The following is a 27,246-nucleotide window of genomic DNA, read 5'->3' on the forward strand; positions in this document are numbered from 1 at the left end:
AGTCAAGGCCTCTGCTCAGGTGAGCTGTGGCAGACGCCGAGGGAGGAAATGATCCCTGTTTGCGTGTGCCCGGCTTGTGTTTGATAAAGGAATCATTCATCCCAGGCTTTACTGTTGGGGCCTTGAGGGAAAAGCAGATGAACCGGTTCCTTAGCAGGTGACCTGAGCCCAAGGCTTTCTGTCCCTGAGTGTCTGTCAGTGACAGGACCAGGGGAGTGACCAGCTGTGCCCTCAGCATCTTGTAGCCCCTTAACCGCCCTTCCTCAAGGCAGTGGGCAGAGGTCATACGTGGGCAGTTGTGCAATGCTTGCTGGCTTGCACCAGTCAGCGTCAGATCCAGGATTACCTGAGCTGACACAGCACAGGGTGGGAGACCGTGGTCACCCCCTCTCCTGATGGGTGCAGACCCACCCCATTACTTTGGTTTTCCTAGGACGTTTCCAGGAGAGGCTTTTGTTTATCTTCCCAGGGAACTGATGGAGCCCTTTCTACCCAGACAGGAAACCGAGGTTTCAGACAGAGTCAGCCAGTCCTCGGGCTCATGAACATGTAGCTCGTGGTGGCAGTGGTGTGTGTGTGTAGGGGGGTATGTGGGGGGGGGTCCCCGCTGCTCTCAAGAGACATCAGGTCTGGGTCTACGCTTCAGTCCTTTGTGCTGTGTCCAGGACGGTTGCTCAGCGTGGATGCCGGGGAGCTAATGAGTGTTGAAGAGTCCCACCATCCTGATCTGTCAGTCAGCCGTGCATGGGGTTCTTGTCCCAGTGAGTCTGGCAGATGAACGGACTCTAATTATATCCCGTCCTGACATGTGGCCCATGTGATGTTAAGTCATTTCCAGGAGGACTAAGGTTGCATGTCAAGTATTGTGTGTGCGCGCGCTCCACGCGCGTGCATGCTGGCATATAGCATGTTGCAGCCAGACAGTGGCATAGTTCTCTTCCTTGACTGCTGTCCAGCTCTCCATCAAGTCGGGGTCTCTCATTTGAACCCAGAGCTCACAGATTAGGCTCGTCTAGCCAGCCTACCGTGGGGATTGGGATCTCAACCTTCAGTGTGATGGGATGGATGGCCGGCAGGCCACCAAGTCCGCCTGCTTTCCCACGAGGCTCATGCTTCTCAGCCAGCCGCCACCCCCACCCCAGGCACCTTTTAACTAACTCTGAAGCTAACTGCACTTGTTTTTATCCCCACAGGATCCCCTCCCCCCCAGCTGTCACAGCAGGGAGCCCATGTTTCTCCGCAGGGAGGAGGGACTCTGGAGGGTTTTGTGAAGCTGGTGTGTCTGTCTCTGAGGCAGGGAAGTCACGCTGTTCTTTTCTTCCCAGCTGCACAGTTGTTCCATTTGCAAACGACTCCGCCTAGCTGGCACTGGTGACCTAGAACGGCACAGGTGTTGCCGGGGGCACACTCAGTCACAAGTGGAAAACAGCCTTGTGTTTTTGTACCGTGCCTTTTAAGAACCACCAGCCGCAGTTGTTTGCCTGGAAGCCCAGACTGGCATGAGTCTGGACCTGGCTTCCCTCCATCTGAGGCTGGCGTTGCTGTCCCCTTCATCAGCAGAAGCAGGTGTCAGGACGCCGCAGAGGGTGGTAACCTGGAGATGTCTGGCACATGGGCGTGTGACCTAAAACCAGCAGTACTGACATGGGGACAAGCACTTTAAAGTATAGATGTCAGCAGAATGTATTCGGGAGGCAGAATGCTCTTGGCTGTGAAGGATCTGCCTTGAATCTCTGTGAGTTCGAGGCCAGCCTGATCTGTATAACAAGTTCCAGGCTACCCTGGGCTTGCATAATACGACCCTATCTCAATTCACCAAGCAGCCAACCAATCCATCAATATTGGGGCCTGGGGAGGTGGCTCAATGGTCAAGTGCTTGCTGGGCAAGCATTTGGACTCCAGAATCCTCCTGAAAGCTGAGCGTGGTAGCCACCTTTGTGATCCCAGCGTTCCTGCAGAGAAAGGGGAGACAGAGACGGGTATCCCCAAAGCTATGGGCTGCCTAACCTGAGTCTGCAGCAGTGAGCGAGAGCCTATATCTCCAGCAAGGAAGGAGGTGAAGACCTAACGCCAGAGGTTGTCCTCTGAGCTCCCCAGTCGTACAGTTGCATCCATACATGCATGTGCACATGTGTGTGCACATATGCTGTTTCTCTCACACATACATTTTAAAAAAGAAAACAATGTTTTAAAAGCTTTTGCCTTGAGTTTCTCCGGCCACTTCTGTGATTGTGGCTTGTGACTAGTTCTCTGAACGTCCACTCTGGATCCCACTGATCCCGACTCTGTGATAGAAAGTCAGGTGTCTGTTCAACCCCACAGTCTTCCAGGGGCCCTCATGGCGATGATGCCTGTCCGGCCTGCCCCGTTTGCGTCTTCCTGTCTGTCCGCTTTTTTGTGTAACTGGCTGAAGCTGTCCGCCTGTGGAAAGAGTCTGTGGAAGGAGATCTGTGCCTGACACCCTTTCTGGAGTCTGCTGGTCTTTGGTATTTGTTCCTTTCTGACCTCAGAGGACATCAGGTCCCTAAGGTCAATGCTCTGAGCTACTATGCTCGAGGTCAGGTGCATTATATCCAGAGACATCTGGAGGGTCTCCCCACACACTGCTTAGGCCATTGGTGACTGCTCAGGAACTCAGTGTTGCTGTCTTGGTGGCAGTAATATGCTTTGCCCTGCCTCTAGCGACTACTTGGGGGCTTCATCCACACATGGGATCCACGCACGGAGCTCCACACACGGGATCCACACACAGAGCTCCACACATGGGATTCACTCACAGAGCTCCACACACGGGATCCACGCACGGAGCTCCACACACGGGATCCACACACGGAGCTCCACACATGGCATCCACACACGGAGCTCCACACACGGGATCCACACACGGAGCTCCACACATGGGATCCACACACGGGATCCACACACAGGATCTACACACATGGGATTTACACACAGAGCTCCACACACGGGATCCACACACGGAGCTCCACACACGGGATTTACACACAGAGCTCCACACACGGGATCCACACACGGAGCTCCACACACGGAGCTCCACACATGGGATCCACACACGGAGCTCCACACACGGGATCCACACACGGAGCTCCACACACGGGATCCACACACGGGATCTACACACATGGGATTTACACACAGAGCTCCACACACGGGATCCACACACGGAGCTCCACACACGGGATTTACACACAGAGCTCCACACACGGGATCCACACACGGAGCTCCACACACGGGATCCACACATGGGATCCACACACGGAGCTCCACACACGGGATTCACTCACAGAGCTCCACACACGGGATCCACGCACGGAGCTCCACACACGAGATCCACACACGGAGCTCCACACACGGGATCCACACACAGAGCTCCACACACGGGATCCACACACGGGATCTACACACAGGATCCACACATGGAGCTCCGCCTCTACATCTCTGCAGCCCGGCCGTCTCTACTTTCCTCTCTAACAAAACAAACAAGAACAGTACGTTCCCTTTGTTTGATTTCTGTTGTTGCGATAAAGACCGTGACTAAAAGCAAGTTTGCAAGGAAAGGGTTTGTTCGGCTTACACGTCCACATCACGGTTCGTCATGGAAGGAAGGGTTTGGCTTACATGCCACATCATGGTTCGTCATGGAAGGGAAAATGGAGCGGGGACTGAAGCAGAAGCCATGGAGGAATGCTTCTTACTGGCTTGCTCCTCAGGGCTTATTCAGCCATTCAAAAACACCTGCTCACAGTGAGCTGGGCCTCATCGTTCAGCAATGGAGAAAATGCCCTACATGCTAACCTACAGGTCAGTCCAATGGAGGTGTTTTCTCGTCGTGGCTCCTCTTCCCAGATAACTCCAGCTTGTTTGTGTCAAGCTGACAAAAAACCAAACCAAACAAAAATGGTGCATAGACTTTGGTTTGTGCTTGTGAGTACACATGTGTTTGTGTGTGCGCGTATGCGTGTGGAAATCTTCTGTGTGCTTTGTTTGCCTATGCGTTTGCATTGGGAGCCTAGAGGTCAGTGTTGGGTGTCTACCGACCGCTATTGTCTTTAAAAGTCACGGATGAGTATAGTGTGTGTGGCGTTTCGCGTGCACGCTTTATACACAAGATGCCTTTTGCCTGTCACTCGTATGTGGTTAGCTGTGGGAAGTTCCACTTGTCACGTCACATGCGTAGGGAGAGGATCTTGGATCTGGGGGTTTTGAATTGGGGGTGTTGGTTCTGTTGCTGGAACTGTGTGGCCTTTTTGGACTGGCGGCTTTCACAGCGATAGGCCCGGAAGGCTCTGTCTTGCATTTCAGTCCTTTTGCTGAGTGGCACTCCCTTGGCGGGATCTGAGTTTGTCCACTTAAGTCTTTTTGTTCCGGTTGAATAGAGTGAGCTGCTGTGAGGCCCACGCTCAGGCTTCCGGGGTGGCAGACTGCGTAAATGTCATCTTTGTACGTGTGTGCACAATGCATGTGCGTTCACGTGTGAGGGCGCATGTCCCGTGGCACACATGTCGCCAGCAGAGGGCAAGCTCCAGTGTTGGTCTTGCCTTCCACTCGGTGAGGCGGGCTATCTGCTGTGTGTGTAGCAATGGAGGCAGGATATCTCCTTTGTCTGTAGCATTGCATATCCCAGGTTGTGCCTGGACCAAGAGTTCTGGGAGGTTTTGTCTCTCATCCTCTTAAAATGAGTTTCAGGGTCTGGATGCAGGACGTCAGGATTGGGCAGCAAACACCTTTACCCGCTGAGCCATTGCCCAGGTCTAAACTATGTATATATGTTTAGAACAATTTTAGGTTTATAGAAAAGGCAGGACATCCAGAAAGAACCGTTTGCACTTTTATAAAACCTCCAACCATGCTCACAAGTTTCTGTTGTTGTTTTTTTTTTTAAAGACTAGGGTTTTTTTGTTTGTTTGTTTGTTTATTTATTTATTTATTATGTATACAATGTTCTGTCTGCGTGTATACCTGCAGGCCAGAAGAGGGCACCAGACCTCATTCCAGATGGCTGTGAGCCACCATGTGGTTGCCGGAAATTGAACTCAGGACCTTTGGAAGAGCAGGCAATGCTCTTAACCGCAGAGCCATCTCTCCAGCCCCTCTGTTGTTGTTTTTAATAGTACGTTAGGTAACTGAATTTACCACTTTAACCATTTCTGAGCTTAAGTCTCAGGTGTTAAGCGTGTTCTCAGGGTTGTAGTGGTCACTATAGCATTGGTCGTGTGCTGGAGCCCGAGTCCCACCTGCTCCCTCACCAGCTCCTCCCTCCCTGCCTCTTTCCTTGCTGGGATCCCTTCCAGCCAGCTCCCAGTCCCTCCCATAGGCTCAGCGCAGGTGCCGGGCCCCTGATAGGACTTTCTGTCCCTGCTCATCCTCCTCTCTGCTTTTCTGCCTTTGGGCCTTGTGGACTGTGTGACGCCCCTGGCATTGCTCTCTTGCAATGAACTCACTTCTAACTTCCTTGGGGACTCTGTGCTTCTGTTGGGGACTACCTGTGGCTCTTCCAGCACACGTGGAAGTGGGGACACATGCTAGGTGAAAAAGCACAGTGCCCGCCTGGATTCTGGAGGTATGAGAGGCTGTGCAGCAACCCACCCTGACTCCTGCTGCTGGTCGGCCGCCACGTCCTTGCCCTGCTGCCACCCGGCAGGCGTCCCCGTGACAATGGGATAAGAGGCTGGTGCTCAGGATGCTGGTGGAGCCTGCAGGCTGGCTGGTTCAGGCTAGTGGACTTGGAAGAGGGGGGATCGGGGCTGTATCAAAACAACCCTCTGCCCTTAGGTTCTACAATGACAGTAAAGGCAAGTGGTCAGAAGAGCCACTTGACCCCCTGCCCCGTTCCTGAGGTCCCCCAGAGCAGCTGCTCCTCAGTAGGGAGCAGCCACATCCTAAAGGACTTGGTGGGGAGCCAGGGTGACTTGACCTTGGCTTCCAAGGGGATGATTCAGTTACTGACAGGGTCCTGGCCTTCCAGACCACAGGTGTCTCGAATCCTTAGGAGACCCAAGCTGCTTTCTGCACCTGCTTCCTTGGTTGCGTCGAGGAGCCCGTGACACTACAGACTAGCCTCTGTCTGGTCCTTGGCTTGGGAGTGGACACAACAAGGGACAATAGAGGATAGATATCCAGCCAAGTCCTGGTTATGGAATAGGCAGGGTTTGCCATGATCTGGACAGTAGGGACAGTGGTCAGAAGCCAGAGCTGGCCAAGGTATTGTGGGATGCAGCTGTCCAGCTGCTCCAGCGTCCTACAGAGCCGGGGAACAACCCAGGAATGCCTGCTCTGAAAACCCAGTGCTGCCTGGGCACAGATGAGCACTGGGCTGCTGGGGGCTCATGGAGACTTGTGCAGCTTGGAGCCACCCAGCCCCCGCTCTTCATGCTGACAGTGAGACCGAGTTGGAAACCTGAGCAGCTGACTTGTCATTATTTGTGCAGCTGGAGAATGGGGCAGAGCTGCTCATAGCTCTGGAGGGCGTGTGTGTGTGTGTGTGTGTGTGTGTGTGTGTGTGCGCGCGCGCGCGCGCCTCTGGTACATGCGGCCTGTGTTCTCCGTATCTGTGCTTGAAGCTTCCTGCAGGCAGCTGGAGGTTGGAGAGCCCTGCCTGCAGCATTGATGGTGGACCCCATACTCCTTTCTGGCCTGGCCCCAGAGTGGTGCTGACCACCCTGGCTGCTGAGTTTTGCCTCTTCCTGCTCAGCCCTCATTCCCTGAGGGTTCTGGGAGTCTTTCCCATCCTGCTATTAGTTTTCCCCAGCTGGGACTCAGGATGGGTTATGGGACCTGAACAGGAAGCCATTGTCAATAGAGCCAGCACCCGCATCGGGACCCAGGCTCTGCTGGCTGGCGTGCATCCCACTTGCTCTCCTCACCACAAGGTGGCGGGTGTGGCAGCCATTATGGAGCAGGGAGCTGTAGTGTGAGCTGGGAGTTGGGGAGGGACGCTCATGAGAGCTAGGGAGCAAGCCCCACCTCAGCCCTCCCCATCCCTGGGCCTGCGGGCAGCTCTGGCCCTTGGCTGGACAGGGAAGAGACCTGAGATGGAACTCAGTCATCTCTCACAGTCGCAAAAGCAGGGCACATGCCTGACCAGGTTCCCAGTGAGGTCACAGGCACCGTGTGCCTCTGGAAGGCTACTTGCTGGAGGTTTACACCTCAGAAACAAGCTATGGTTTCGTGGGCTCAGAACTGCCAGGCACCAGAGGTGAAGGCCCAGATGCCACGTCAGCCAGTGCCTGGTGAGAACATCTGGGGTCTTGGCAACGGTCCCTAACCGAGTCCTGCTGCTTGTCATTGGAGGTTGGGCTGTCTGTTGTCATGCGCTTCGTTCCTGGTGCTGTCCATAGGGTGATGGTGACAGCATGGAGGAATTAGGGGTCCCTGGCCCCCTGCTTCTCACTGGACTGCGCCCATGGTGACCTGCACCCTCGGAGCATGCTGGTAGTGAGATGCATGGATCCTTGTGTGTGAGTGCACACACATGTTCCTCAGGTGTGCGGCATGGATGTGTCTGCGTGGAGGGTGAACACGTAGGCCTCCAGCCACAGCTAAGGGTCCCGAGCATCCCAGCAAAATGAATTTATTATTGTTGCTTTTCCTGCTTTCATCAGTTACCGATAAAAGCACATACAGTAATAAAACCGGTCTAGGTGCTGACTGTGGACTGGCTGCCAGTCATCTCCCAGGCTCTCCCAGGTAGACGCCCGCCCACACCACGGCAGGCTTTCTGAGATAGCAATGGTGGTTTCCTGAAAAATCAAAGCCATAAGAAAAGCAGGATAAAAGAAAAACCATGTAGTGGATTTGTGGCTTGAGAAGAGTTCTGGGAGGGAGAAAGGAAGTCAGAGGAATCCTGGGAAATGGGAGCCTCAGGTCCTCCAAAGTAGGTAAATGCAACTGCAGGGCGTGGTGATGCACGCCTGCCGTTCTGGCACGGATTGGGGGGCAGAGGGGTAGGGGGATGGAAGGGGGAGGTGGGGCAAGCGTCCTAGTTAGCTTTCTGTTGCTGTGACAGACCAGGATCAAAAGTGTCTATGGGGGCTGGAGAGGTGGCTCGGTGGTTAAGAGCACTGACTGCTCTTCCAAAGGACCTGGGTTCAATTCCCAGCACCCACATGGCAGCTCACAACTGTCTGAAGATCCAATTGCAGGGGATCTGACACCTTCACACCAGTGTACATTAAATAAACCATAAAAAATATTTTTTAAAAAAGCGTCTAGTGGAGAAAAGGTTTATTTCCACTTCTACATCGCAGTCAAAGTCAGGGCAGCAACTCAAAACAGGAACCTGGAAGCCGTGGAGCAAGCTGCTTACTGGCTTCTGACTGGCTCAGTTTGTTTTCTTAACACAGCCCAAGGCCATCTGCCTGGGATGGCACCGCCCAAAGTGGGCTGGGCCCTCATACATTAATCATTAATCAAAAAAAAAAAAAAAACTCCCACAGGCATGCCTACAGGTCAGTCTGATGGAGGCATTTTCTCAGTTGAAGTTCTTTCTTCTCAGTTGACTCAAGGTTGTGTGAAGGTAACAAAAGCTAGCCAGCACACTGAGGCCAGAGGATCTTGAGTTCAATGACAGCCTGGCCTGGACACAAAGGCTGGAGATAGCAGATACATGACAGACTTGTGCTCTGTGTGCATGAGGCCCGGAGCATGATCCCAGCAGCACACATGGGGCCCTGGGTATGATCCCCAGCAGCACACATGGGGCCCTGAGTATGATCCCAGCAGCACACATGGGGCCCTGGGTATGATCCCCAGCAGCACACATGGGGCCCTGGGTATGATCCCAGCAGCACACATGGGGCCCTGGGTATGATCCCCAGCAGCACACATGGGGCCCTGGGTGTGATCCCAGCAGCACACATGGGGCCCTGGGTGTGATCCCAGCAGCACACATGGGGCCCTGGGTATGATCCCAGCAGCACACATGGGGCCCTGGGTGTGATCCCAGCAGCACACACAAGGCAGAGCTTGGCATTTTCCATTTCTAATTGTGTTAATAGTCCCAGGCTGCCATAGATGTAAACGCAGAATGTGTCTGTCTTAGTGTTTCTATTGCTGTGAAGAGACACCGTGACCATGGCAACCCTTATAAAGGAAATCATTTAATGGGGTGGCTTACAGTTTCAGAGGTTCTGTCCATTGTCACCATGGTGCCACAGGGCATGCAGGCAGACACGGTGCTGGAGAGGGAACTACAGTGCTGTGTCTCCATCAGCAAGCAACAGGAAGTGAACTGAGTGTCACACTAAGTGGAGCTTGAGCAGAGGAGACCTCAGAGCTCACCCCCACAGTGACACACTTCCTCCACCAAGTCCACATCTACTCCAACAAAGCCGTATCTCCTTACGGGGGGCCAGTTACATTCAAACTACCACAGGGCCCTCCCTTGGACAGGAAGCATTTATTCTTTCATACCTTTGGAAGCTAGAAGCACAAGGCCAAGGAAGTTCGTTCCTTCCTAGGCTGAGAGGGAAATGACCCCTTGGCCCATCTCCCAGGCCTGTAGGTGGCCTTCTTCAAGTCACATAGCTATGAAGGTGGGTCAGCTTGAGTTCCTGTTGGATAACATCGATCTGAGCTGGGAGTTAGGACAACACATGAGCCCCGGAAAATGTGTTCAATCTCCGACACCAGGGAAGTGTGTTTGTAATGTAACCTAAAGAAAGATAATGTCCCAGTGGGTGGGTTTTTACATTTTTAAACCGCTGTAATTTTAGACTGGACATAGAAGATGCAAATATATCTTGGATCGTGTTATTTAGGGCAGTGTGTTCTTCATATATCTTCCATAACTTACTTTCTCCTTCCCTCCTTCCTCCTCTTCCTCATTCCCCTTTTTGGAGACAGGGTTTCATATAACCTTAAACTCACCATGTAGCTGAGGATGGTCTTGAACTTCAGATTTTTCTGCCTCCACTTTCCAAGTGATTGCTGGGATTGCAGGCATGCATCACCACACAAGGGTTTATGCAACACTTGGGATGGAGCCCAGGGCTTTCTGCATGTTAGGCAGGCACTCATCTACCAACTGAGCCACACATCCCCACTCCCCCCATCCCCCCATCTACCAGCTGAGCCACGCCCCCCGTCGACCAATTGAGCCACGCCCCATCTACCAGCTGAGCCACGCCCCCGTCTACCAATTGAGCCACGCCCCATCTACCAACTGAGCCACACCCCTGGCTCATCATAACTTTTCTTAGACTTTTTTTTCTTCCCCAGTGCTGGAGATCCATGTAGGATCTGTATTTGCCAGACAAGTGTTCTACCACTGAGACACCCTATCCCAGACATTTTATGAAAAGCTTTATTACACTATGTGTGTGTACGTACACGATGGTTGGGTATGCTTTTGGGAGTCACTCCTCTATTGTGTGGGTCATAGTGATCAAACTTAGGTCATCAGGCTGGCAGCAAGTGCCTTTACCTGCTGAGCCTTTGAGTTGCCCCACCATCACCTTGACAAGGTGGTAGTCCATAGCTCAGGCTGGTCTCGAACTTATAATCATCCTACCTCAGTCTTCCAGAGTCGGAAACTACAGGCAGATGTTACCACGCCCAGTGAGACAAAGAGTTTTAAAGTCGAAGACAGACTGAGGGTCCCTCCGTTCAGTGTGATGGAAAACAGACACCAGACAGCGGGTTTAATTTAGGGGAAAGAGGCAAAAAGCAAATACGTTTTGAAAATAAGAATTGTCTTACCAGAGTAAATGGCCCTGGCTAATGGGGAGCAGATTTGCCCTGGCTTGTTCAGAAGCAGCCAGGCCTCTAGGAACACGGGGAGGGAGGTTGCCTGCACACCCCGCCGGCCCAGCCCTCCCAGCAGGAGTGGGCACAGGGGAAGGAAGGCCTCCCTGCGGTCTGGGCTTCCTCCTCCCGTGCTGCTCTGATTGTCGGGATCCTGCGCTCTTGTTTGGCGAGCAGCAGGAGGATGCACCGCACGCCCACAGCCTGGCTTTTGGAATCTCCTCCCAAGCTTCCAGCACATTCTTTTGATTATCCTCAGTGTAGCTAAACAGTGTCACGTGAGGATGTTTTTGGTTTTCGGAAGCAGCTGAGTGCTCTTGGCAGCCAAGTCTGGGGCTGATGCAGCTCCCTGAGTAGTGTCGGGGTTGAAAGGGCCAGGAGGAGTCTGTACATGCCTCTGCAGCCCCTGGAGGTCATGGCCACAACCGGCAGCCCTGGGCACCCCAGGAGGCAGGCAGGGGCTGTTGCAGCAGGACACCAGACCCACAAGGTCTGAATGTAAAATGTCTCGTTACTCATTTTTTCATCTTAATGATGTTAAAAAATATCTGTGATTTAGCGGCTTATTAAAATTAATTTCAATAGTTTTCCCTCTTGTCAAACATGGCTACTAGAAAGCATTACATTGTTTATGTGGCTTGCGTAGTTTCTGGGCCAGAGAAACGGTACCCTTCTTTTCTTCCTCCTCCTCTTCTCCCTCTTCTTCCTCCTTCTCTGTCTCCTCTTCCTTTCTCTTCTTACCCCTCCTCCTTTCTCCCCTCCTCCCTTTGGTTCTCAGAAGCAATTGAGGGCCATTGGCAGCCAAGCCTGGCACTGGTGCAGCGCTCTCTAAGTCATGTGGAAATGTAAGGCTCAAAACTGCGTGCACAGATGCCCGTGGTCTGTTGTGGGTTGAGCCTAGGGAGGCTGCGCAGCATGGCCTCACATGCTCTATGCCAGCTGGGCTCTGAGGGCACCGGGCAGCACACGTCCATGACTGTGATCTCTGATACATCTCCTCTCTTCTCCCCTGCAGGTCTTGACACGCCCTGCCTGGGCCAAAGCGCACGGAGGATGGAAACGTGCGCTCGGCCATGTCTCTGGGCCGCCTCCTTCGCAGGGCCTCCTCCAAGGCCTCGGACCTCCTGACCCTCACCACAGGGGGCAGTGGCGGGTCCCCCTCCATCCTGGATGGAGAGATCATCTACTCCAAGAACAATGTCTGCGTGCATGCACCCGAGGGGCTGCAGGGTCCTGGGGAGCACCACCCAGGTGAGAAGGCAGGGAGGGGAGGACCGAGGCCTGAGGGACTGGCTGGATCTCCTCAAGGATTCACACTTTTTTGTTTGCCCTCCCCTGGGCTCTGCAGTTTGAGGCATCAGGGACCAACACTCTGGAGAGCAGGAAGGGAAACTCCCTAGACTCTGTGTTGGACGTGTGTGTCATCTGTGGTCATTCTTGGGATGTTTTTGGTCTCCAGGAATGGATCCTTCTCTGCGGTCAGTGTTCTGGGAGGCACAGGTCCCCACCGCCACCTTCAGGACACTTTGGGATCTGTGGCTTAGAGAAAGCAACTTCAGAGTAGTTTGCAAAACAGAGTGGACCCTGTCTCGAAAAACCAAAAAAAAAAAAAAACACAAAACAGAGTGGAAGCTGAGCAAAGGCATTTCCAACGGGCTTAAGCGTGAGGAGAATGAGTCGTGCCGGGTGGATGAGGCCCCTCCTGGGAGAGTGCATGCGGGCGTCTCTCTGGTGAGGTCCTGGCTGGCCCATGGGGACTAGACCCCATCCTACAGGCTGGGGACAGGAGCCTCACATGTGAAGCATGGTTGGGGTTCTGGGCCGAGATCAGGGGCTGCAGGGCCCACTCAGTCGAGAGTCTAAAACAATCGCTATAAGGAACACAGCTACCTTGGGAGATCCTGTGCTCTAATTGTGATGTTTTGATGGAAGGTCAAGGATGTTTTAGGTTCTCTAAAATCTTTATCCTTAAGGCTTGTCACAAGGGTGTGGGAACAGCCTCCCCATCGTGGGACTGTTATGAACAGCTGGTTGATTTTCCCAGCCTCTGCCAAACATAGAAGCATGCCAAGGAGATTTGGCTGGAATTCGAGCCCCTGGGGATATATGTGGTTACTGTTGGCTGTTGCCTAAAGGGTTTTGAATCACAGAATCGGGGAAGCCTGGGATGGTGTGTCATAGCCCAGGAACTGGGGTACCTCTGAACAGTCAGGGCTGTGTTGGGAGGTGCCACTCCCCCTTCCCGGGGCTTGGTACTGATGAACAGACAGATTCTTTCCCCAAAAACGACAGTAAAGTTTGAGACCAGCCTGGTCTACAAGAGCTAGTTCCAGGACAGGCTCCAAAACCACAGAGAAACCCTGTCTCGAAATACCAAAAAAAAAAAAAAAAAAAAAAAAAAGACAAACAAGGAATGCCATGACTAAGGGGGCCCATGTGCCCACCTTGGATCTGTTCTTGTGGTGATGGAAGACTGGGTCGTCCATCTGCCTCCCTCTTCTTAGAGCTGAACACATAGCTAGCATGCCACCTGCCCAGCCCCTGACTGACAGCCCTGCAACTAACCCCCCACAGGGTACCTGTGCCTGTACATGGAGAAGGATGAGCTGCTGGGGGCTACCCTCATCTTGGCATGGGTCCCCAACTCTCGCATCCAGAAGCAAGACGAGGAGGCCCTACGCTACATCACTCCCGAGAGCTCCCCTGTGCGCAAGGCACCGCGCCCTCAGCGTCGGCGCACCACGAGCCTGGGAGCCCCCTACCAGCCCTCTCCCACAGAGCCAAGGCCTCTGCTGACCCCCAAGGATGAGGACATCCTGGTGGTCCAGAGCACCCAGGGAACTGTGCATGTCAGCCCTACATCTGAGGATGGGGAGAAGCTGGTGCAGGGTCCGGAGCTGGATGGGCCCCTGCCCACTTCACAACCTGTCCACAGCGACTCTGGGATCCTGTCTACTGTCAGCTCACAGGATGGGACAGAGGATGGCCGGGAGGCACGGCCTGAGGCTGTGGAGGAAGAGGGCTCCTTGGAGTTGTCAGCTGATGGCGTGAGCAGGGATAGCTCCTTCGACTCTGACTCTGACGCCTTCTCCTCACCTTTCTGCCTCTCCCCCATCAGTGCAGCCCTTGCGGAGGGGAACAGCTCTGCATTCCTTGAGAGCGAGGGCAGGTGAGTTCCTGATACAGAGGCGGAGACCTGACCTGGGTTGCAGGAAGTAGTTGCTTTCTCACTCCACCTGCCTGGCCCATGAGGTCCTGGCTCAGGTTTAGCGCCAGTCCTGGTGACTGAGAAAGATACAGTGTGTCTGTGTTCATCTTACCCAGTCCTCATGCTCCCGACCCAGTCCTCATGCTCCCGACCCCCTCCTCTTCCACAGTCTCCACTGACCAAGGTCCCACTCTCGGGATCTTTGGACTTTCCTGTTCACATGCCGGGAGTGTGTTTGGTGTCTCAACCCCCTGGCACACTCCTGCTGGTGAGCCTGGGTGGTGCTGTGAGTGAGTTCATGCCATTGCCTGGCCCCTTCTGTCTGCACTGTCCGGCGCCTACCTGATAGGTCGCCTGCCCCACAGAGGTTCCTCCCTATTGCCAGGTGCAGAGGTAGAAACAGCCCTGGGTGTTTGACAAAGGACGGTCGCATTTACTCCTGCTGACGGCCCATGGGGAGCTGGGGAGCCCGCACTAGATGGCATATGCTATATTTTCAGGAGTCCGGAATAGGACTGGCTCGCCTTGCAGGGGTTCCTCTGGCCTTGGAGCCCACGCTAATATCCCTGACCAAGGAGGGCTGTCACTATGCCACCCAGTGTCTTCAGGGTTCTTGGGTCCTGGTATGTGACAGTCCTTTTCCTGGGGAGACACAGCACACTTGCTCACCCCAGATAGGAAACCCACAACAGACCGAAGTACGGATACTACCAGAGTCCACACTGGTGAACCAGTGCATTCTGTTGAGGTTATTTACAGGAGCAGAAACGACCCAAAGACAGCGGCATCACCAAAGCCACGTCGGCATGGTGACAGCTCACAAAGCTGGGGACCTGCAGGCAGCTCCTGAGGTTGGAGAGTGTTCTATCCAGGTGCCTCAGTTGATCTGAACCTCTTCCGGGCGGCTTGGCTGTTTTTGCTTCTTCCAGGCGTCTGGTCTGGCCTGGGAGTCTTCTTTGCAGCTTTGCCCAGTCTCTAAGGGATTCTCAGCTTTTGTTGTTTACTCTGGCAGGGTGGGGCCTAGTGAGTCTGCTCAGTTTCAGGGACTTCCTGGAGCTATTTTGAGTTGTTCATCTTCGTTTCTTCAGGAGCTTCCTGCAGGGTGGAATGTTTCAATCTCAGAGCGAATTGTTACAGAACAGGACCCCAGAGCTCCGTGAGTGTACATTGTAACTGCACAAACCCAAGGATGAACAAGTCTGACAGCAGGGTCTTCTGAATCCCAGACATGGTCCTCAGCTCGGTAGATTTGGATAAAATGAGGATAATTAATGATGGTGGTGAGGGCCGGGCTAGCCAGAGAGTGTGTGGTTAATTACTGACTCACGAGCGGCGGGGATTGTGGTGGCCATGAGTTCTGTAGTGATAGCGCACTGGGGTCTGTTGGCTCTGGATTATGCATGCCTGTGCTCTGTGATAGGTCCTGGTGCTGTCCCCTGTGTTTGGGGACGGGAGGGAGGCTCAGGGGTCAGTGGCTTCCTGGCGGTCACCAGCCAAGTGGACTAGAACCCATGCAGGCAGAACCAGGGCTGGCCAGATGCTGTGATGATCCAGCCAGCAGAGGGCAGAGGAGAGCAGTTAGGAGTCAGAGGGATTTTGCTTTGACTTTACCTCAGTAAGACATGGTCCACTAAAGCCTAAGAGTGATGAATAACGCTTATCTTGGTATTTGAGAATTCAGATAGAAAGAATCAGTCAGTCAGCCGTAATGGGCAGTCCAGGCCTGCTGAGGTTCACTGAATCAGGACTTGACCAAGAAACTCTCAGAATCCCTGGGTTGGGCAGGCTTGGGAGCGCCCCCTTGTGGTGCCACAGCAGCAGTGCAGGGGGACTTTCCAGTGTTGCTACACCCAGTGCCAAGCTGAGATAGAGTGAGGCGGCCGTGCCTTATCCGTAGCCTACAGTTTGTGGCTGAAGATGGCAGACCCTCTGTCCAGCCGTCCCATCCTGGAGGATCTGGGATCCAGGCATGCATAGTCTGCCACTGAGCCATGGCTTTCTGCTTGGCATGAATCTGAGGCAAGCTTATCTTCCGGGAGCCCCTGCTTCCCCATTGTAAGGTGCAGACCATAATATGCACTTCATGACTTTACTGGAGTCCTCAAGTGCACTGGCCCTCAGAATTCTGGGTTCTTGTGTCCCCAAGCTTACCCCCTTCCCTACTCCTGACCGCTGTGATCCTCAGTTCCAGGGTGCCCTTGCATCTGGCTTTTGAGGGACCACCTCCATTCCCCACAGGTGGGCACCTTTAGCTTTCTCTTCTCTATCTTCCCCTGGAGCCTGGATTGCACCCTCAGGCTGGATGCCCGGTCCTTGGCTGGCGGTGGGCAGTAACTTCAGAACCCACAGTCAGTGTCTGACGCTTGTTTTACTCCTGGCCGTGGGGTCTTGTGCATCAGAAGTGTAGCTGCCTCGTGGGGGTGAGATGCAGCTCGGAGCCTCCCACCCCACCCCAGGGCTGGTGGGTGTGAAGGACAAGGCTGGGGTACATGACCTGGGAGCCTGGCCTGGGTGCTGTCCTCCTGCAGAGGCTGGCTATGGGTGCTCCTCTTCCCTGCCTCTCCTCATGATGCAAGCTGTGCCGTAGCTTGAGGCCGCTGTCTCCATACTGCTTGTCTCCTGGGTGTCTGCTGTGGTGCCCAGCACGTTCACAACGCTTGCCCATTGTGCTATGTCAGTGCATGTCGGTCCAGTGCGTGTTGCTGTGACAGAATGCCCGAGGCTGAGTGCTCATGGAGAAAGGAAGACTGGGCGTGCAGGTGCAGGCTTTTGCTGACAAGCCTGAGGATCTGAGCTCAGTCTCCAGAACCTAAGTGCTGGAAGGAGAGAACTCTCCCAGTTCTTCTCTCGAACATACATGTGTAGCATGTACACTCTGTCCCTCTTGCTCTCTCTCTCATTTTTTTCATTAAATTTTATTTATTTATTATGTATACAGTGTTCTGTCTGCATGTATTCCTGCAGGCCAGAAGAGGGCACCAGATCTCATTACAGATGGTTGTGAGTCACCCTATGGTTGCTGGGGATTGAACTCAGGACCTCTGGAGAAGTAACCAGTGCTCTTAACCTCTGAGCCATCTCTCCAGCCCCTCTCTCGTTTATTTTAAATGCGAATAGACACGTACATTAAAAATGGGCTGGAGAGATGGCTGCAAGATTTCAGATGCACAAGTAAGAGGTATGTGTAAGTCACCATGGAGAGGTGGAAAGCCCAGGCCTGCTGGAGGCGCTGCAGTCCCTCTCTGGTCTCCAGTGAGGCCCTTGGTGGCTGTGTCTTGTGATACTAAAGTCCCCCCTTAAAGATGGGAGGCCAGATCACAGGGAGGGGCTGGCTGACCTTTTCATTACACACCCTTCACTGGTCCCAAGAGAACTATGACAATTCTTTCTGAAGCTATACCCCCGTGCCCTTATGGCTGTATGCTAGGTCCCACCTTTTCAAGGCTTCTCTGCAGCACAGCACAGCTGAAGATGTGGCTTCCAAACCCCAACCTATGAGCCCTTGCTGAGCATGATGGGAGGCTTCGTTTCAGTAGAAGTAGATTCTGGAAGGGGTTGGGCCCTGGGATCTGTGTTTCCCAGCCTGGTTTGTTTTATTCCTTGTGTCCTATGCCATGTTGCTTCCTATGATGGGTTTTGTGAACACTGAGGGCAAGCCTGCCCAGCCCGGGAGTCCCCTGAAGACAAGCCTGCCCACCTCAGGGGTCTCCTGAAGACAAGCCTGCCCACCTCAGGGGTCCACGAATGCTCTGGTCTCACACAGACTATTTGTTTAAATAGTATCCCTGGGTCTATGGGGGAGCGTCTGAACATCAAGTTTTGTTTATTGAGACAGAGTCTCATATAGCCCAGGCTGGCCTTGAACTCGCTATGTAGCTAAGGATAACCTTGGCTTCTGATCCTCTCGCCTTCCGGATGCTGGGATTACGGAGGTGTGCTGACCACACGGGGTTTATTCTGTGTCAGGATCCAGTCCAGGGCTTCGTGCATGCTAGGCAAGCCCTCTGTCATCTGAGCTACATCCCCAGCCCCTGGGTCACTTTTCTGCAGCGCTGAGGATTGAACTCAGATCCCTTTTACTCTTTCAGACAGACTCTTGTTAAGTGGTCCAGCCTGACTTTGGACTCACACTGTAGTTCAGGCAAGCCTTTAATTTCTGTCCCCTTGCCTCAGCTCCCGCGTGGCTGGGGTGACAGGCCTGGGCGTCCAGGTCATCGTTCTATTTTGGCAGCAGCTCGGAGAACCTTGACAGTGGAGGGGCCCAAGGGGAGAGTGGGTCCTGTGTGCTGGGCAGAGAGAGTGTTGGGGATGAGATCCAGAGCACAGGGTACCAGGCAGGGACTCAGCTCTGAGGATCTGAGTGCACCCACTTGTCCTACTCCTGGAATCCTGGGAATTGAGTCCCAGGGAGGCCAGACCAGGACAGGGCAGGGCAGAGCATCTGGCTCATGGGTGCCCTCTAGTGGCAGAACTGAAGAACAACATGTGCAGGCAGAGTGGCTGGCAGGGGATGGGCCAGGAGAAAGACAGACATGGCAGAATCGCGTCCCTCTCCACTACTTGGTGGGAAGTTCACAGGAGGCCCGAGTGGCTAAAAGCAGGCCAGGGTCCTTTGGCTGTCTACATTTATCTTCTGCCTCTGACATACAGCCAGGTAGGGTCCGTTTCTCAGAAAACCCAGCCGTGTACAAAGCTTGGTGTTCTCTCTCCGACTCCCCTCCCAGGTCACGGTGACAGCCTGGTACCCATGGCCTGTTGATTCAAGACCTTGAGAGTGGATGCCTGGGACTTGGCTCACAGGGCGTGGGTTCTGGCGGCCTTGGCCTCCCTTTACCCTCCTGTCCCTTCCAAGGTGTCAAGAAACACAGCCTCAGCCCTGGGGTGTGGAAGCTGACACCATAGTCGGTGGGCATCATGTCACCTCTTTTACTCCCTAGAGGAATGTGTCCCCCCTGAAGAGCCAGCTGGTACAAGCATGTGACTGACTCGTGTGAGCGTGTGGCTAGCTCGTGTGAGCGTGTGGCTAGTTCGTACGTGTGGCTAGCTCGTGTAAATATGTGGCTAGCTCGTGTGTGTGGCTAGCTCGTGTGAGCGTGTGGCTAGCTCGTGTGAGCGTGTGGCTAGCTCGTGTGAGCGTGTGGCTAGCTCGTGTGAGCGTGTGGCTAGCTCGTGTGAGCGTGTGGCTAGCTCGTGTGAGCGTGTGGCTAGCTCGTGTGAGTGTGTGGCTAGTTTGTGTGAGCATTTGGCTAGCTCTTGTGAGCATGTGGCTAGCTCGTGTGAGCGTGTGGCTAGCTCGTGTGAGCGTGTGGCTAGCTCGTGTGAGCGTGTGGCTAGCTCGTGTGAGCGTGTGGCTAGCTCGTGTGAGCGTGTGGCTAGTTTGTGTGAGCGTGTGGCTAGCTCTTGCGAGAATGTGGCTAGCTCGTGTGAGCGTGTGGCTAGCTTGTGTGAGCGTGTGGCTAGCTCGTGTGAGCTGGCGTTACACTGGGAATAAAGATTACCCACAGACACTCAGCTTGTTTTGTCCTGGTCCAAATGCCCTGTGTGGAAAGTGTCCTAAGTAATAACCCAAGTTTCAGAAAGAAGAAAGTGCCACACAGATGTCTAAGGGAACAAGGAAAGGACCCACATACCCGCCAGAGAGAAGGAACAAACAGCTGGGCCTTAGATTCTGGCTAGGGCAGGACTATTGGCTGACCGTACCAGAGAGTGCCCCTGACTGTCTGCCTGCCCACGGGGTCTCTGACACCCCCTCCCCTCTCCAAGGCCTGCAGCATGAGGCAAAAGAAACAACCACCTTGGGAAGACCTGTGATGCTGTGTAGAAATTCCTAACAGCTCAAAAGTGGGGTGGGACGGGGGTGATGATCAGTCAGTCACAAACATGGGGGCCCAAGCTCAGCCGTGGCACCATATACAGAGCCATGTGAGGGCATGTGCCTATGATCCCAGCACTTACAAGGCAGAGACAGGAGGATTCCTGGGGTCAGGGGCCAACCAGAGACCCTGTCTAAAACCAAATCAAAGCCGGGCCGTGGTGGTGCACAACCCAGCACTCAGGAGGCAGAGGCAAGAGAATCTCTGTGAGTTCAAGACCAGCTTGATCTACAAAAGCTAGTTCCAGAACAGCTAGGGCTATTACACAGAGAAACCCTGTCTCAGAAAACCAAAGTAAGTAAGTAAGTAAAAATAAAACCAAATCAAAACCAACTAACCCACCAAAAGGAACAGCAAAAGCAAGGTGCTGCCGCAGCAGCTCAGCAATTAAGAGCGCGGGTTGATTGCTTTTTTGGAGACCTGGGGTCCAGTTCTCAGCATCCACAGCGGTTCACGACCCTCTGTAACTCCAGTTTCAGGGGACGCGGTGAACTCTTCTGACCCCCATGGGTACCAGATACTCAAGTGGTACACAGACATTCAGGTAGAACAGTCATACACATGACACCCAAGGATGACCCCTGACTCCCACATACGTGTGCAAGCAAACATGCCGTGTGCACTCGGACACACCAGGCTGAACTGTGGGAAGGGCTGAGACATAAGTGAGGCTGTCAGTATGTCTCCAGGACTCCAGCTGCAGAGGAGAACAGTCCAGATCAGTGCGGTCCAACATCATAGGCTTTCAGACCACAAACGTGTGAACCCCTGAAACAGGGCACATTCAATCAAGAACTCCTATCTGTTCATTTATTTAGAGTCAGGTCTCATGTAGCCCAGACTAGCTTAGAACTCACGAGTCAAGGATGACCTAGAAGTCATGAACCTCCTGCTTCAGCCTCCTGGGAGTACAGGTGTATCTAGTGTGTTCAGTGTTGGGGGTGGAACCCAGGGCTTCCTGCGTATTAGACACGCCCTCTACCAGCTGAGCACTTCAGCCATTATGCACTGAGTACTATTGATAGAAACGGCACCTCTGGCCGGTGGCTACCGTGTTGGGTAGCCAAAGATAAGCCATTGTGTGGGTGCAGGGCAGTTATGAGGCAGTTTTTATTTTTACTCACCTATTTTGTGATTATATTAATCTTAGAAAAAGACCTTAATTTTTAAAAAGTAGGTGGCCCTAAGCTGACAGTCCTTGGAGATGCAGTAGGCAGGTCTCCATGAGCTCAGAGGCCAGCCTGATCCACATAGAGTTCCGGGAAAACCAGAGCTACATAGTGAGACCTTGTTTCAAAACAACAGAAAGCCCATGGGCTGGACGCAGTTCAGCAGTTAAGAGCGCTCTCTCAGAGGAACAGTGTTCAGTTCCCACCGCGCACAGTGGTGGCTCACAACCATCCAACACCCCAGTTCCAGGGCACCAGGCATGCATGTGGTGCAAATACATACATACAGGCAAAACACATATGTAAAAATAAAATCTGAAACCAGCCCAGCCTTGCAACAGTGTGACCGGACACTAATGAGTTCCAAGGATCCCATCTGAATCTTATCTCTAAGGATAATGACGGCCTCGTTCCCTCTCAACAGGTCCTCCTGCTACTCTTGATACATGTTCCCAGGGTTCTGGCCTCAGTGAAGATTGGTGATTAGGTGAGAGGCGGATGTGGTGGCCTCAGTCCTTGAGTCCCCTGCAGGGCTGCAGCCTTTTCCCGTGGTTCTGCTGGCTGACCGAGGCCCCGGGAAGCCTGTCTCAGGCTCAGAGGGTAGAGTGTTAGTAAACAGCCTGGGCAGGGGGCGGTGGTGTGGTCCCCCAGTCCCCCACCCTTCTCTCTGATGCTTCTGGGCATTTCCAGCCCAAGCAGCCTCCCCGTCTTGTGGTCTGGCTCCTTCCGACTGGGATACTTGCTCTCCGCTCACTCCTGCTGAAGCCCCAGCTACAAGCAGGTGGAAGACACTTCGCCCCTGGATGGGGCTTATAGGAGGGGTTTTAATTTTTTTTTAGGAGACTTCATAAATTGCTTCCTGTGTAGGCTATTCATTGGTAGGATAGTTGTGTGCGGGAGCACCTATGTGGGGTACACATGCGTGTTCAGGTGGAGGGGAGGGGCCACCTCAGATTTTTAATAGTTTTGCATCTTTTTAGATTTTTTTTAACGTAGACTTGCAGGCCAGAAGAGGGCACCAGATCCCATTATAGATGGTGTGAGCCACTGTGTGGGTGCTGTGAATTGAACCCAGGTCCTCTGGAAGAGCAGCCAGTGCTCTTAACCGCTGAGCCATCTCTCCAGCCCACCACCTCTCGCTGAACTGGCAACTATCTCATTTAGCCAGACTGACCAGCAAGCCCCAGGATCCTCCTGCCCTGCCCTTCTCAGGGCTGAGATTCAGGTTCCCAGCTTCTTAAATGGGCGCCGGGCATCAAACTCAGGTTCTCAACTCCTCATTTCTTTTTGTTTTGTTTTTCTGAATTCATTTGTCCTGGCTGGCCAGGATGCATAGAGGATCTGTGACCTTGAACCTCTGTTCCTCTCGTCTCTCCTTCATGTACTGGGATTACAGGGGTTTGTCATCACACTTGGCTTGTCTGTAGGACCTTGGTGGTGTGTGTGTGTGTGTGTGTGTGTGTGTGTGTGTGTGTGTGTGTGTGTGTGTTTGCTTGCTATGGGCATGTCGGTGCCCTTGGAGACCAGAAGAGGGTGTGAGAGTTACAGGTGGTTATGAACTGCCTGGTGTGGGTGCTGGAAACCAAACTTGGGTCCTTTGGAAGAGCAGTAAGTGCCCTTCACGGCTGAGACCCTCTCTAGCTCCTGTCTGTAGGGTCTTGAACACCCCGTGTATCCCCTTGTTGCTGCCTCAGGGATAAGAATGAGCTTGGCCTTCGAGGCGCCTGCCCTAACATCATGCAACCCAGTGGTCTCCAACCGGAACTTTTCATTTTACTAATGTTTATCAGATTTAAATCCTAAGGGTCACATGTGTGACTAGACACATGTCTAGACAGGACAGTCCTGTGGGGGAAGGAGTAGGCTCTGGAGTTGGATTTACCCTCCCACCACAGAACAGGCCCACGAGATTCCCTGTTGGGAAAAAAAGCAAAAAAGACAAAGCATCCTGAGCAAGCAATAAGGGATCCCTCCATGAGGTGGCTGCTTTCATGGAGAGCGAGGGGCAGGTTTTCAGGACGCCATGTGCAGAGCCTGGCGCATCTGTTGCAATGGACATCTGCGCAGGTGTCACGCTGACTTGGGGCACTCGGGGTCAGCCCACCTGGAAGCAGGTGGAATAAACCGTGTAAGTGGCTGAGTAGTTCATGGCATTACCATGTGTGGTTGGCATGGTGGCCTCGGCTTCTCCCACATGTGTAGAATACAGAGGTGAAGAGCCCTGAGAGAGAGCCAGGTATCTAGGAAGGTTCTAGAATTAGTAAGCTTGGTGGAAACATGGGTCTAGAAGTGTAAGTACCTGGGTGCTGCCACAAAGGTTCCTGACATCCACCCACCACCCCACCCTGCTCCAGGTGGCAGGGGTGTGATATGCCCCCTGGTTGCTCACTGGCTGGCCAGTTGATCCCTTTCTGGGTGACCATCTTGCACAGGGAGGCATGCCCAAGGACAAGCGAGCATCCTCTCAAGGTGATTAAGGGAGGAGAGAGGAACACTGCAGGAACTGCTTTGGCAAGCCCTCTCTGCCTCTTCCTGTACCTCTGCTCCCCCTCAGAAGCTGTCCAGCCGATGACAGTGTTCTGAGAACACCAAGAGGGGAATGAAGGGTTAGCCAGGGAATAAAGGGCAAGGAGAGAGGTTCGGAGGCAGGCGACTGGTGAGCAATGTCACAAGGAGGACCAGGGAGGGATCGGATGGGGTCAGGTGCTGGAGGCTGGTCCATGGGTGCTGCCCCCTGCTGGTGTCAGGGAGGCGGGGTCCTACAGAGACAAGGAAGGTAGCGTCCAAGGCTCTTGAGAGACACCTGGGATGGACGGATCTTTCTGATCTGCTGTGGGCCGTTCCAGGTGTTTAAGGTGCCTGCACCCTGCCTTTCAGGAAACCCCGGGAAGACCCACACACCCCTTCAGCAGCCTGGCGCAGGAGGCTGCTGCTTCTGGGAGCTGTTGTTTGGGCTTGTTTGCGCTTCTGCAGCCCGGAGCTGAGATTTATTTCTTTAAAACATCCTCTCGCTCGACATTCCGCAATCTGTTCTGTGTGCCGAAAGACTCATCTCGCCGTATGTTTCCGTGGCACTTGGCAGGCTCCTTGCGGAGGCTGTCCCTCTCCAACCCGCCTCCAGTCCTGGTGGCTTTCCCCACCTTCACCTCCTGCCTGGAGGGTGGCACTTCAGGGGGTCCCCCAGGAGTTGCATGGAGAATAAATAGCCGCAGATCCGAGTGTCATGGACCCTTGGGAATGGCTAGAAACAGCCGGGGGCGGAGCCTCACTGCCGGGCCAGGAAACGGGGATGCCCAGGCTACAAGCAGGGCTCTGGTTGCTAGCTGCCCCTCAGCTTCCTGCTCATTAGCAGATTTTGGCTGCCACCCACTCCAGGAACTTGGAGGCCTTGCCAAGGAATCTGGACTGGGTCTCAACAGTGCCCAGCCCTTCCATGTGCCACTGTGCACATGTGTTTGGCTTACACACGACAATGGGAGGAGCTGTGGATTGGGGCCCAGGGGATCAAGCAGGGCTGCAGCCTGGTGCACTTTGTAGCCAGATACCCAGGTGTGAACTGTGCTTCATCTGTCCACAATACCCAGTGTGACTTCAGCAAGGTTCTCACCTCCTAGCCTCAGTCTCCCGGTGTGGACTGAGGCCTTGGTGAGGGTGTGTGGTACCTGCAGAGCCCTGGACGGTACTCACCGTTGCCATGGTGACCAGACTTACAGGTAGCAGCTTGATAATGCCCAACAGAGTCATCTGCTCTGCCTTTGGCATGACAAAAAGCCAAACGCCAGCCCCTTTAGGACTAGAGAGAGACGATCCTTTCATGGTCTGATGGACAGAGGTCCAAGGTCAAGGAACCCACACAGGCAGAGCCTGGCTGTCTCCTTCCTGGGGCCCCAGCCTCTGCCTTCATCTTCACCCGACCTTGCCCTGTGTGTGTGCACTCTGTTCTGATAAGGGCACTAGATTAGAGCCTCCCCAGCCAGCGCACCCCAATCCGAGCCTGACTCAACTGCCAGACACTGCCACCTCGTAGGACTCCCCAGGGAGGTGGACAGAGATTTGAACACAGTTCAGCCTCTCCCAGGCTCTGTGGGCATCGATGCCAACGGCTGGAGAGAGCTGGAGATCCTGTTCTTGTCCAGTTTTGGAGAAGGTCGCTCTACAGGGTGTGGAGTCACTGGCCATGACACGAACTCTGACCTTAAAAAGGAGAAGGCTTAAAAAGGTTGCTAGCCTGGCAACCCTGAGAACCCACAGAAAAAGCCAGATATAGGGGTGTACGTCTGTAGTGCCAGGAAGGCCGAGACAGGAAGGGCTTCCTGGAAACTCACAGGCTGGCCAGCCTGGATTACATGGGTCGGGGCAAGAGAAGACCCTGAGTATACCCCCCCGCCCAGTTGAGGAATGGCTCCTGGCAGCTGTCCTCTGACCTCCATATGTTTGCCATGGTGAGTGTTTATTCATGGGTGCACGCATATGCATGCGCGCGCGCACGCGCACACACACACACACACACACACGTGCACAGCTAAAAAAAATTAAACGGCCCTCATGGAGCCCTTGCTCGTCTGCCTTTTGCACTCCAGCCCCAGTTGACCTCCGAGGCTAGCCAAGTGGATCTTATTCTGAGTTCCCAGAGGTGACTGGAGCCCGAGAAAGGCTTACTAATTCGCTTTTAAAATGACAGCCAGGGGGCTGGACGTGTGGCCTAGTGGTTAATCCCAGAACCCCCGTTTTAATTCACAGCCGTCTGAAGCTCCAGTTCCAGGGGATCCAGTGTCATCTTCTGGCCTCCGTGGGTACCAGGCATACTCATGGTGCACAGGCATGCACACAGGCAGAATAAAACTCACAAGCTTAAAGGAAAAATAATTTTTTTAAGTGACGAATTGCCAGGCATAGTGGCTCACACCTGGAATCCCAGCGCCAGGGAGACGGAGGCAAGAGACCTGCTGTAAGTTCGAGGCCAGCCTGGGCTGCTTGGTGGACTCCTGTTTCAGAGAATGGCAGATAAGAGGACGTGTGCCTAGTTCAGAAGTTGGTGGATCGGTGCTACGGAGGGCTCACCGTCGTCGTGTGCGGGAAGTGGCTGGAAGTGGATGGGCCAGAGAGTTGGCCTTTGTGCATCGAGCACCAGATGGGCACTGCTGCTGTTTCTGAATGCCACCTTGTGTGGGGAAAGCTCCACCTGAGACATGCAGACGTGCCCCCTCGAGCTGCCTCACAGAAACAGGTGGCTCTCTGTGGGTTTAGGGCTAGCCTGGTCTACACAGTGAGTTCCAGGACAGCAGGAGCAGTAGTGAGACCCTGTCTCAAAACACGTAAACAAAGCTAAACCCAAGAATATTTGGATTGGAGATGTTTTTTATAAAACTCTGGGTTTAATCTCTAGCACTTTATAAACCGGATGTAGAGGGACACTTCTGTAATCCCAGCAGGGGCAGAAGGATCAGATGTTCAAGGTCATCCTTGGATACGTAGCAAGTTAGAGGCCAACCTGGGCTACGTAAAACCTTGTCACACACAAAAAGCAAGCAGAAAGTAGGTGTAGGAGTGGGGGAGAAAGTCCATTAATGTAAAAAAAACCTGTGTTTTAGAATCAGGCATGGTGGCACCTGCAATCCCAGCACCCGAGGGCTAAAGGAGGAGAGTCTTGAAGGAGAGGCCAGATGGGCCACAGGCTGAGTCTCGCCTCAAACAAAAGAAAAGTCAGAAGCAGTGGGATGGCTCAGCACGCAAAGGTTCCCGCTGCCAAAACCGATGACCCATGTTTGATCCCCAGGACCTGCACAGTGAAGGCCTGGCTCCTGCAAGTTGTCCTCTGACCTCCGAATGCGTGCGCACACACAATAAATGAAAGGAAGGAAGGAAGATGGATTGCCTGGCCCCTGAGCTGCACAGGCAGGCAGCAGACTGGACTTTGCCCAGGCTGGAGCTTGCTGATCCCTGGTCTAGACCAAGAACTGCCAAGCAGAAACATAACTGTAAGCTTTGTCACATCCCAGATGGTGGCATCCTGCGTATGCCCTCACTTGGACTAGATTCAGTAAAGGGGACTGGGCTGGCCTGTGGGTGTCCGCCGGCTACAGGCACAATCTCCGTAAATCCTCTGTGTGTGTGTGTCTGTGGGAGACTGTATACGTTGTATGAGTGTGTAGGGGTGACACCGTGTGACTGTGTGTGAGTGTATGCCTGTGTGGTCTCATGTCCCCACCAGGTCAAAATGCAGAACACAGGG

At 53.7% G+C, this 27,246-nt stretch overlaps 1 protein-coding gene across 2 annotated transcripts in view; it reads left to right on the plus strand.

Moving 5' to 3' along the window:
- The window catches only part of Tbc1d16 (TBC1 domain family member 16), an 83,823-nt gene that overhangs the window by 6,059 nt on the left and 50,518 nt on the right, over positions 1-27,246 (plus strand). For both annotated transcript variants that reach the window (XM_075989921.1, XM_075989923.1), the window contains exons 2-3: positions 11,780-12,015; positions 13,339-13,933. In XM_075989921.1, coding sequence (XP_075846036.1) covers positions 11,838-12,015; positions 13,339-13,933 — 773 coding nt within the window. In that variant the 5' untranslated portion in view covers positions 11,780-11,837. The remainder of the gene's footprint in view (positions 1-11,779; positions 12,016-13,338; positions 13,934-27,246) is intronic.

This window comes from Microtus pennsylvanicus, chromosome 11 (genome assembly GCF_037038515.1).
Source record: "Microtus pennsylvanicus isolate mMicPen1 chromosome 11, mMicPen1.hap1, whole genome shotgun sequence".
NCBI lineage: Eukaryota > Metazoa > Chordata > Mammalia > Rodentia > Cricetidae > Microtus > Microtus pennsylvanicus.